Source organism: Mustela erminea, chromosome 7 (assembly GCF_009829155.1).
Source record: "Mustela erminea isolate mMusErm1 chromosome 7, mMusErm1.Pri, whole genome shotgun sequence".
Lineage (NCBI taxonomy): Eukaryota > Metazoa > Chordata > Mammalia > Carnivora > Mustelidae > Mustela > Mustela erminea.
Genome location: NC_045620.1, coordinates 82,334,843 through 82,346,971, shown reverse-complemented (window position 1 = coordinate 82,346,971; position 12,129 = coordinate 82,334,843). Strand labels below are relative to the sequence as shown.

General features: G+C 35.4%; 1 protein-coding gene across 6 annotated transcripts in view; it reads left to right on the top strand.

Moving 5' to 3' along the window:
* Window positions 1–12,129, top strand: part of WDPCP (WD repeat containing planar cell polarity effector) — a 518,631-nt gene that overhangs the window by 416,192 nt on the left and 90,310 nt on the right. For all 6 annotated transcript variants that reach the window (XR_004287790.1, XM_032352246.1, XM_032352244.1 and 3 more), the window contains one exon: window positions 467–629. Coding sequence is in view for 5 of the 6 variants with exons in the window: in XM_032352246.1 (XP_032208137.1) it covers window positions 467–629 (163 nt within the window). In the remaining variant the exon portion in view is untranslated. The remainder of the gene's footprint in view (window positions 1–466; window positions 630–12,129) is intronic.

Here is a 12,129-nt window from a genome sequence, read left to right as displayed (position 1 = left end):
GTCATTAAGCATCTGTCTTTGGCTCAGGTCATGATCCCCAGGTCCTGGGATTGAGTCCCGTGTCTGGCTCCCTGCTCTGCAGGAAGCCTATTTCTCCCTCTTGCACTCCCCCTGCTTGTGTTCCCTCTCTCACCATCTCTCTGTCAAATAAATAAATAAAATCTTAAAAAAAAAAAAGAAAGAAAGAAAAAACACTATGGGAAAGTTATGAATGGATTTTTAAACTTAAAATGTGAACTTAAAAACACTAATTATTTAGTTACCAAATTCTCCTGGTTGAGCTAAGTGTCAGAATGACAGAAGTCATACAGGGACTAGGACTACAAGATTCACACTATATAGTTAACTGACAAATTTTTAAAAAGTTTCATCAGGCTGTGCAGAAGTTTTCCTGTAATCATACTTACAAAGGAGTTAGCAGAAATTTTACTTGATTTTGATTCATATCTCAATCATTTTTTAACAGAACTCCTGGGGCCTTTGGACAGAGGAGATATGCTAAATGAAGCTTTTGTTGGCCTGTCTTTAGATCCTCAAGGAGAAGACACATTTCCAGATGACCTTCCTCCCTTTTGTTCAATTCAGAAACATATTATTCAACAAAGAACAGTGAATGTCTTCTCTAATAGGTAAGATACATTGAACTAAGAAAAGTGCTCCACAAAATATTTACTACTAAACAAATATTCCCTGTTTAAAAGCAAACTAATACTTAAGCAAGAATATTTCAAAATGTCAAAGAAAAAAATATGCATTTTCTCATGATGGTGACTTTGCAGTAGTTTGGTCATGTGAGAGCAGGTATGATGGAGGAAGAATTCAATGTAAACAGAATATTGTTAGAGTGAATGTTATTCCAGGCCAAGATGAACGTGAAATTACTATAACATATCAAAGTCTATTTTTATTCTGTTGTTAAATTTTAGAATTGTTAGATTATTAGATTAAAATATTTTAGTATATTTAGTATGTTTAGTATATTTAGGTTGTAATTCATATGATCATAATTATGCAACTTTGCCATTAGTTCCTGAAATCTGATAAATGATAATTTCATATCTATCTAGCTGAATATATAGGTTGTTAAGAAAAGCAGGATAAATGTGAAATAAAAATACTAGACAAAGTAATATTATTTATAATGGTAATTATGTTAGTTACCATTATAATTTGCTCTGACGCAAAGGTCAGCAAACTTTTTGTGTAAAGCACCAGATATTTGGCTCTGTGGATCATATAGACTTTATCACAATCCTCAACTCTGCTACTGTGGTATGAAAGCAGCCACAGAAAATACATAAATAAATGAGAGTGGCTTTGTTATAATAAAACTTTATTTACAAAAACAGGCAGTGGCCAGGATTTGGCCCCTGTTCTGCAGTTTACATGTCTGCTTTTAGGGAACCCAACTACATGCAATAATTGTGAAAAGGCCATATTTTTTATATATATATCATAAGAATTTCATATCAGTTATACATATATACTTACAATATCCTTGAAGAAAATGCCTTAAACTACATAGTTTGATTAAAGGTAAATAAAGGAGCAGAATTTCCAGGTATGGCAGCATTTAGAGGTTAGTAAATCCTCTCCCCAGAAAACAGTTATAAACTGGACAAAAATTACCATTTCAGAGGTCTGTAAATCAAATAGGGGCAAACAACAGTTTGATAAGCATTTATTCATGAAAAAATGCTGAACTTCTAGCAATAAAGGGGAAATCTGATGTTCTGGGGCTGCTCCCATCCTTTCTTGACCCCCAAGAAAGGGGGTCCTACTAGGGTAGGATGGGCTGTGAAAAACAACAGCTGACTTGATTTGGAGCTTAGAGTGGAAGAACCCTGCCTGCAGCATTATCAATAAAAACAGCAAACTAACTGTAAGTAAAAGTAACAAATCTGATAGGAAATGAACCTAGAAAGCCACAGCTCTACTAGTCTGCTTAGGTCAAGTGACAGAATGGGGTCTAGGCAAAAAAAATTTAACAGGAAGATCCTGGAATAAGAGAATCAAAGAGGGTCTAATTAAGCTCCCTACACATTCCTGATAGAGTTGTATGACCTTTTATCTTGTAGGACCCTAAATTTTCCCCTTTTGCTTCTTTCTTTCTTCACATCCAACTGCCAGAAGGTGCCTCTCCCTTTTTGCCCTTCTTCATCCATCCATCTCCCCACCACAGAAGCTGTGGATTTAAAAAACTATCCCTTCACACTTCATGGTATAGTTCATGCTCTCATCTACAAGAACACCAGGAAGCAGACATCATGCACTGGGATTTGGCATTTTTTCCATCTTGTTTACAGTTGTCTGGAAATCCTCTGTCAAGTCATGCTGAAAGTGAGGCTTTTATGTAGTTTCTTTTCTTATGTTCTACATCATTTATAGAGGAAATACTGGGAAATAGAAAGGAAGACAGCCACTATTATCTTCAACTACCAGGAAGCCTACTTCTTTATATACGTTTTTAAAAATGATTTCACTGGGTATAATTTACATGCACCATAAAATTTGCCCCTTGTAAGTATACAATTCAGTGATGTTTGCTGAATTTATAAAGTTATGCAACTACCACCCCAGCGTTTTTAGAACATTTCCATTGCCACAAAGTTCCCCTGTGCCAACTTACAATGCATTCCCATTCCTACCTCCAGCCTGAACCAGTCACTGGTCTGCTTTCTGCCTCTAGAGGAATTTGATATAAATGAAATCTTATAGTCTGGAAACTTCATATGAATGAGCTCAGACAATATGTTGTCTTTTGTGTCAGGCTATTTTTCACTTAGCATTATGGTTTCTTAGTTTCATACATGTTCTAGCATATAGTTTATGCCTTTTTCATTTCTAAATAGTATTCCATTGTAGAGATCTACCACATTTTGAATATCTACTCACCAGCTGCTGGATATTTTTAATTACTTCCAGATTTGGGCTATTATGAATAATATTGTTATAAATAGTCACATTTCAGTCTTTTTCAAGGGGACATAATGTTTTCATTCCCCATGGGTAGATATCTAGGAGTGGAATTGCTGGATCATATTTTAAGTTTATATTTATCTTATTAGTTTTTAGAAACTACCAAATTGTTTTCTAACGTGACAACATTTTATATACCCATCAGCAATGTATGAGGGCTCCGGTTTCTCCATATCTTTACCTGTGGCTGGTACTGTCTTTTTGATTATAATCATTCTACTGGTATAGAATAGTATCTCATTATGATTTTAATTTGCATTTTCCTAATGATTAATGATATTGAGCATTTTTATGTGATTATTAGCCATTAGTGTATCTTCTTTGATGAAACATCTAAAATTTGTTCATTTTGTTTTTTAATTATTTATTTGTTTGTTTGTTTGTTTTGTTTGACAGACAGAGATCACAAGTAGGCAGAGACACAGACAGAGAGGGAGAGGAGGAAGCAGGCTCCCTGCTTCCTGAGCAGAGAGCCCGATGTGGGACGTGATCCCAGGACTCTGGGATCATGACCTGAGCTGAAGACAGAGGCTTTAACCCACTGAGCCACCCAGGCATCCCAAAATTTGTTCATTTTTAAAATAAGTTCTCTTATTATTGAATTATAAGACCTCTTTATATATTCTTAATTGTTAAGTCCTTAATCAAATACATGATTTGCAAATATTTTCTCCCAGTTTGTGGCTTGCCCTTTCATTTTCCTAATCATGTCTTTTGAAGTGCAAAAGTTTCAAAGTTTGGTAAAACCCGGTGTAGTTATAATTTCTTTTATTGACTATGCTTTTGTTTTGTATAGAGGAAATTTTTTTCTAACTTAAAATCACAAAATTTTCTCTTATGTTTTCTTCTGGAAGTTTTATAGTTTTAGCTCTTGCACTCAATTCCATTTTGAGTTAATTTTTATGTATGATGTGATATAAAGTGTCTAAGTTCATTATTTTGTACATGAAAATTCAGTTACCTTTATACATTTGTCAAAAATCAGTTACCATAGGTGTAAAGATTTATTTCTGAATTTGGCATTCTGTTCCAGTGGTCTCTATCTACCTTCACACAACAAAGTGCCAGACTTAGTCATACTGAGGGCTCCATTGAACTAGAATCTTCCAAAATGCATTATAATACCACAAAAATAAGCAGGAAAAAGATGAACACTTCTATACAGTTACTTCAAAGAAACAGAAAATGACACCAACGTTTATCAATTGAAAAAAATTCTCACCACCCCCCCAGGAAAACCACCATGAAGTAGGAGAAAACTCTAACAATATTCCATGAAAAATTAAATATATTCAAACAAGCAGCTGGGTACATGGAAACCCACTCTGAATTAGAAGGACAAAAACAAAGAGGAAAAGGTGGGGGTTGGAAAGGAGGAAGTTCATTGCATTCAAGAAAGAAAGAAAAGAAAGATATCCTTTTTTTAAAATTTTTTATTTTTTTATAAATATATATTTTTATCCCCCCAGGGTACAGGTCTGTGAATCGCCAGGTTTATACACTTCACAGCACTCACCATAGCACATACCCTCCCCAATGTCCATAACCCCACCCCCTTCTCCCAGCCCCCCTTCCCCCAGCAACCCTCAGTTTGTTTTGTGAGATTAAGAGTCACTTATGGTTTGTCTCCCTCCCAATCCCATCTTGTTTCATTGATTCTTCTCCTACCCCCATAACCCCCCATGTTGCATCTCCACTTCCTCATATCAGGGAGATCATATGATAGTTGTCTTTCTCCAATTGACTTAATTCGCTAAGCATGATACACTCTAGTTCCATCCAGGTTGTCACAAATGGCAAGATTTCATTTCTTTTGATAGCTGCATAGTATTCCATTGTGTATATATACCACATCTTCTTGATCCATTCATCTGTTGATGGACATCTAGGTTCTTTCCATAGTTTGGCTATTGTGGACATTGCTGCTATAAACATTTGGGTGCACGTGCCCCTTCGGATCACTACGTTTGTATCTTTAGAGTAAATACCCAGTAGTGCAATTGCTGGGTCATAGGGCAGTTCTATTTTCAACATTTTGAGGAACCTCCATGCTGTTTTCCAGAGTGGTTGCACCAGCTTGCATTCCTACCAACGGTGTAGGAGGGTTCCCCTTTCTCCGCATCCTCGTCAGCATCTGTCATTTCCTGACTTGTTAATTTTAGCCATTCTGACTGGTGTGAGGTGATATCTCATTGTGGTTTTGATTTGTATTTCCCTGATGCCGAGTGATATGGAGCACTTTTTCATGTGTCTGTTGGCCATCTGGATGTCTTTTTTTTTTTTTTTTTGCATATAACTTTTATTTTTTTTTTTTTTACAGTTTTTTAAATTTATTTTTTATTTTCAGCATAACAGTATTCATTATTTTTTCACCACACCCAGTGCTCCATGCAATCCGTGCCCTCTATAATACCCATCACCTGGTAGCCCGACCTCCCACCCCCCGCCCCTTCAAAACCCTCAGATTGTTTTTGTGTGATGTCTTCTTTGCACAAATGTCTGTTCATGTCCTCTGCCCATTTCTTGATTGGATTCTTTGTTCTTTGGGTGTTGAGTTTGCTAAGTTCTTTATAGATTTTGGACACTAGCCCTTTATCTGGTAAGTCGTTTGCAAATATCTTCTCCCATTCTGTCAGTTGTCCTTTGGTTTTGTTAACTGTTTCCTTTGCTGTGCAAAAGCTTTTGATCTTGATGAAATCCCAATAGTTCATTTTTGCCCTTGCTTCCCTTGCCTTTGGTGATGTTCCTAGGAAGATGTTGCTGCGGCTGAGGTCAAAGAGGTTGCTGCCTGTGTTCTCCTCAAGGATTTTGATGGATTCCTTTCTCACATTGAGGTCCTTCATCCATTTTGAGTCTGTTTTCATGTGTGGTGTAAGAAAATGGTCCAATTTCATTTTTCTGCATGTGCTGTCCAATTCTCCCAACACCATTTATTGAAGAGGCTGTCTTTTTTCCATTGGACATTCTTTCCTGCTTTGTCGAAGATTAGTTGACCATAGAGTTGAGGGTCTGTTTCTGGGCTTTCTATTCTGTTCCACTGATCTATGTGTCTGTTTTTGTGCCAGTACCATGCTGTCTTGATGACAGTTTTGTAATAGAGCTTGAAGTCCGGAATTGTGATGCCACCAACTTTGGCTTTGAAAAGAAAAATACCTTAAAAATGAAATGTTTTAAGGCACCCAAATGGGAATAAATTCAAATTAAAATTTAATAGAAGCACTGAAAATGGCAGAAAACAAGACAATGAAAAGGAGATAAAGAAAAAAAGACAAGGGAGAAACTAATGGAAAGAGAAATAAGGCGCAGAAGTAAGAGCATCTGTACCATTTGATTCACTGGAATCAGAATTAATATTTAAAACTATAATCCAGGGAAATGTTTCAGAAAGAAATATTTTTTAAAAGATTTGGTTTACATATCAAAAGATTAAACCAAGAGGTCCCTGGGTGATGGTTCAGTTGGTTAAGCATCTGCCTTCAGCTCAGGTCATGAACCAGGGTCCTCGGATGGAGCCCCACATCAGGCTCAGCGGGGAGTCTGCTTCTCCCTCTCCCTCTGCCCTCCCTCCCACTCATGCTCTCTCTCTCTCAAATAAATAAAACCTTAAAAACAAAAATTATACCAAATGCCTGAGAAAAACTGTTATAAAAATCAGTTTGAAGACATATCTTAACAAAATTCTTAGATTTCAATTATTAGTTTTAAAAATCTGCAAGGCCTCCTTGTAGAAAGATCAAATAACAAATGCAGAAGAATTTAATAAGCATCACGCTTTTCAAAAATAAAATACAAGGTAAGGCAAAAGTATAGCAACAGTTTTTTAAAATGCAATGAAAAGAATTGTAAACCAATGATTTCATATCTATCCAGGCTCTCCTTCAAGTATCAAGGCTAAAGAAAAATAATTTCCATGAACCCTTCTTGAGAACATACTAGAGGAAAAGCTTCATCCAACCATGAGATAACTGGAAGAACTTCAGCAAAAGAACTAATTCTGAACATTTTAATACATTTAAGTGTAGACAAAAGACCAGAATGAGGGGCATCTGGGTGGCTCATTCTGTTGAGCAACAGACTCTTGGTTTTTGCTCAGGTCAGAACCTCAGGGTCCTGGGATCCAGCCCCACAATGGGTTCCACAGTGGGTACGGAGTCTGCTTGAGGATTTTTTCTCTCCCTTTCTCCTCCCCCTACTCACACACACATCTGTGCATACACTCAAATAAAAAAATAAATCTTAAAAAAAAAAAAAAACGGGGAGTAGAAAGGTAAATGTGGAAGACATGTGCAGGTATTAAATAGAAATGATACAACTAAAAAAATGGGAAGGGAACAAAGTGAAAGAGAAAAGTAGACTAAGCTGTGACTGTTGTAGAGACATAGGTGGAAGTTAAAAGACAACAATAAACACTGATACATCAGATAATTAAAGGTTAACTAAGAAGAGGCTAAGGGCATTAGAAAAGATATCAGTACAAAGATAACCACTAAAACTAAAATACAAACCTTCCCAAGAAATACACCCACTTAAGAAGTATAAACAAATATAAAATTCATATAATTATAAAATATTCATAGAGAGCAAGAACATCAGTCATATCAATATCAATTAATATAAATAGATTTACCTCATCTATTAATAGAAAAAGATTTTTCGTATGCCCACAAAACAAGATCCAGGTGTATTCTGTCTACAAGAGAGACATCTAGGAGGTACCTGGGTGGGTCAGTCGGTTGAGCTTCTGACTATTGTTTTTGGCTCAGGTCATGATAGTCATGATATCGTGGGTCCTGGGACTGAGCCCAGCTTCAGGTTCCATGCTCCGCAGGGAGTCTGCTTGAAGATTCTCTCCCTCTGCTCCTCGCCCAATTTGTGCTAAAATAAATAAATCTTTAAAGAGATATATCTAAAATAAATTGATCTAGAAAAGCTAAAAATAAAGAGATGAGAAAAGATAGCCTTGGCAAATGAAAGTAAGAAACCAGCAGAAACCCTGGTTATAGAATGAACAGAACTCAAGCCCCCAAGTATTAAATATTAACAAAGACATACTGACTTCCAGGGGTGCCTAGGTGGCTCAGGTCATGATCTCAGGGTCCTGGGATTGAGCCCCACATCAGGTTCTCTGCTCAGCAGGGAGCCTACTTACCCCTCTCTCTCTGCTTGCCTCTCTGCCTACTTGTGATTTCTCTCTCTCTGTCAAATAAATAAATAAATAAAAATTCTTTAATTAAAACAAAATGAAATATTGATGTCCAAATTTTGCAACAAAGATAAAACCAATATGTAAGCACCAGTTAACACAGAAACCACCTCTATGAAGTTACAACTATAGAAATGCAAGGATACATAGATACTAATAACAGGAGACTTTAACTCATTATTCTTATTATAAAATAGATTAAGTAGGCAAAAAATAAGGAGAAAGAACACCTAAACAATATGACTAATGTAGATATTATGGATATTTATCAAATTCTACACTCTGATAATGGAAAATAGATTTTTCCCCAAATATTCGTCAAAAAAAAAAAATGATCTTATATTAGGTTCCAAAAGGATATCACTAAGTTCTATAAGAAAGAACTATTAGAAATACTCTGTGATCACAATGCAATACAACTAGAAATGTTTAACAAGAAACAAAATGACCATCCTCCTAGAAATTTTAAAGCCTTCTATTAAACAACTCTTGCATGAAAGAAGAAAACACAATGTGAATTTTTTAAAAAAAAATTATAATGAAACTGCATATCACAATCTATGGGATGTATTGAAAGTAATAATTAGAAGAAAAGTACTATCACTAAACACTTTATTCAGAGAAAATGAAAAAACAAAATAAACTAATTCCAGTGTAAAAATCTGAAAAATAACAAGAAACTAAAGCAAAATAAGTAAAAGGAAAGGAAATAATAAAGATAAAAGCAAAAATTAACGAGGCAGAGTGGAGGTTAGGAAATTCTCCTAAATGTGTAGAGAGTAAATATTTTAGGCTTGTGGGGCCATATGTTCCTTCCTGCAATTACTCAACTCTTGTTCCAGCACAAAAGCAGCTGTTTGTAATACATGAAATGAACGAACATGGCTGTGATCCAGTAAAACTTTATTTATACAAAGAAGTGACTAGCTGACAGGCCACAGTTTACTTACCCCCTAAGGTAGAAGTTTAAAAACGAAAATAAAAATTATAGACCTGACTAAATCTAGATGTTTTTAAAAAAAGAAAATAAACTTGATCAAGCTGACTTGCTCAAGATAAAAAGAGAGAAAGCATAAATATACAAGATAAGAAATGGCACACAGAGGAAGGAATTAACCATTGTAACAGATTTTTTTTTTTAATCATAAGAGAACACTTTCTAGATTTCCATGCAAATACATTTAAAAGCAGAAGAAAATTTCCTAGGTAATTACAAATCGCCAAATATAACCACCATTAGATTTAGAAATCTGAAGCAGACCAATTTCCATGAAAGAAACAGACAAAAATCATAAGTACCATATGAAAAGGGTCCAGATGTTTTGATTGGCGAATTCTACCTCCAAGCCTTGATCAAAGGACAGATATTTTAATTTGCTGTATGAACTGTTCCAATACATTAAAATTAAAGAAAAACTTTCTACAGTACAAAAAAATGATGACTACAAGTGAATAGTACCCATAAATATCAATGTAAAAATAATAAGGATTACCAAGTAAAATTCAACCCCTAGATCTATCTGACATTACAAGGTTGGTTCAATGTTACCAAATCCATTGAGATCCACTGAGATCATACTGCATACTAATAGATCTATGGTTAATAAAAATCACATGATTATTTTTATAGATGCTGAAAATGCCTTTGACAAAATACAACCATCTTCCTGATAAAAAAAACACTCAAGAAAATAGGAATTGAGGATATATTCTCACATAAGTATATATATGTACATGCGTATATAGTTTTATATATACATATATAACTTAGTCCTAATGCTAGTATCTTTTTTAAAAATTATTTATTTTTTCAACATAGCACGTACCCTCCCCAATGTCCATTACCCAGCCACTCCAGCTAGTATCTTATTTAATGGGGAATCACTAAGGGCATTTCTGCCAAGATCAGAAACAAGACAAGAATACCCACTATCTCTGCTACTATTTAGCACTGTTCTAGAGTTATTCGCCATTACAATTAGATAAATCAACTAGATCAAAGGGCAAACCATGGCCCACTGGCCAAGTCCAAACCTGCTGACTCTTCTTATAAATAAAGTTTTATTAGTACATCCATACCCCTTCATTTATTTATCATCTATAGTAATTGGGACCTGTGGTCCTCAAAGCTTAAAAATTTACTATCTTGGGACGCCTGGGTGGCTCAGTTGGTTAAGCAGCTGCCTTCGGCTCAGGTCATGATCCCAGCATCCTGGGATCGAGTCCCACATCGGGCTCCTTGCTCCACAGGGAGCCTGATTCTCCCTCTGACTCTGCCTTCCACTCTGTCTGCTTGTGCTCCCTCTCGCTCTCTCTTTGACAAATAAATAAATAAAATCTTTAAAAAAAAAAATTTACTATCTGGTACTTTGCAGAAAAAGTTTGCCAATCCTTGAACTAGAGAATAAAAATTGGTAAGGAAATAAAACTATCTTCATTTGCAATGATAGGACAATATAACAGAAGAGCCCTAAGAAGTCAATGATAAAACATAATCAAATATTTTAAAAATATAGTAAGGTAGAAAAATGTAAAATTAATGTATAAGAACAACAGTCTTCATATACACAAACAAGTTAGAGGATATAGTGATAGAGGAAGACTCCATTTATGTTATCAACAAAGATTAAATATTGAGTAATAAACCGAACACCAAATATGCAAAATTCACATGTTGGAAATTTTAAAAACTGTGACATACATAAAAATGGGCTTGAGAAAATGGGAATATATCCCCTCTTCTCGAATAGGATGACTCAATATCATAAAGATGTCAGCTCTCTCTAAATTAATGTATTGTACTAAATTATTAAATTAACTAAATTTAATGTAATCCCAATAAAAAGACCAGCATATTTTTTATTTAGTCAGACACGGTGATATTAAGGCTAACATAGAAAAACAAAAAAAAGAAGACAGTATGAGAAGGGAGCTAGTCCTACCAGATACTAAAACATCCTAACTATAAAGCTTTATCACACTGTCACACTTATAATTTTATTCTTATGTGATTATTAGATTAATAACTGCTTCCTCATTAACCTATAAACTCTATGAAGGCAAAAACCATCCTGATTCTTAGATACTATCATTTCTTTAAGCCTTAGCACAATGCCTGATGCACAGTTGGAACACTGCACTCTGAGTTCTCAAGTGCATGGGGGAGGAATATTATCTTATATACAGATATAAGGAATATTATATACAGATAAGAAACAAGCAAAATATGTAACTAAAGGTCATTCAGTTAATGGTAAGTACTAGGAAAAAATACAAAAAACGTTGGTGATTAGAGAAGGCACTATTTGAGTTAAGGGCTGAGTAACAAGGAGTCATCTATGTGAAGATGTGGTATATTGCCAGTGGATTCCAGGGAGAGGTAACTGCACATGCAAAGCCCTATGGCAGAAATAAGTTTGGGAGGTTTGAGTAAAAGAGAGCCAATACAGCTAAACTATAAAGAGGAATGGAAAATGATAAATTAATAGGGCCTGTAGGCCATGTCAGTGTGTATGATCTTTGTTTTAATTGCAGTGAGAAGGCAATATAGGATATTAGAGTGTGTAGTGCGCAGAATAATGGCCTCCCAAAGATGTCCACATCCTAATCCCAAGAATGTGTAAATATGTTATTATTAATTGGCAAAGGGGAATTAAGGTAGCAGGTAGAAGTAGGCTGCTAATCATCTGGCTCTAAAATAGGGAGCTCATGCCAGATTATCTAGATGGGCCTAATGTAATCCTTAAATGTGAAAGAGGGTCCTTAAGTGTGCTGGAGGAAGGCAGAAGAAAAAGTGTCCAGTAACTCACAGTGAGATGGGCTTAACCTACCACTGCTAGCTCTGAAAATGGAGGAAAGGAGCCATGAGCCAAGGAATGCAGAGTGGCCTCTAGATGCTCAAAAAGGCAAGAAAGTAGATTATTCTCTAAAAATTCCAGAAAAGAATG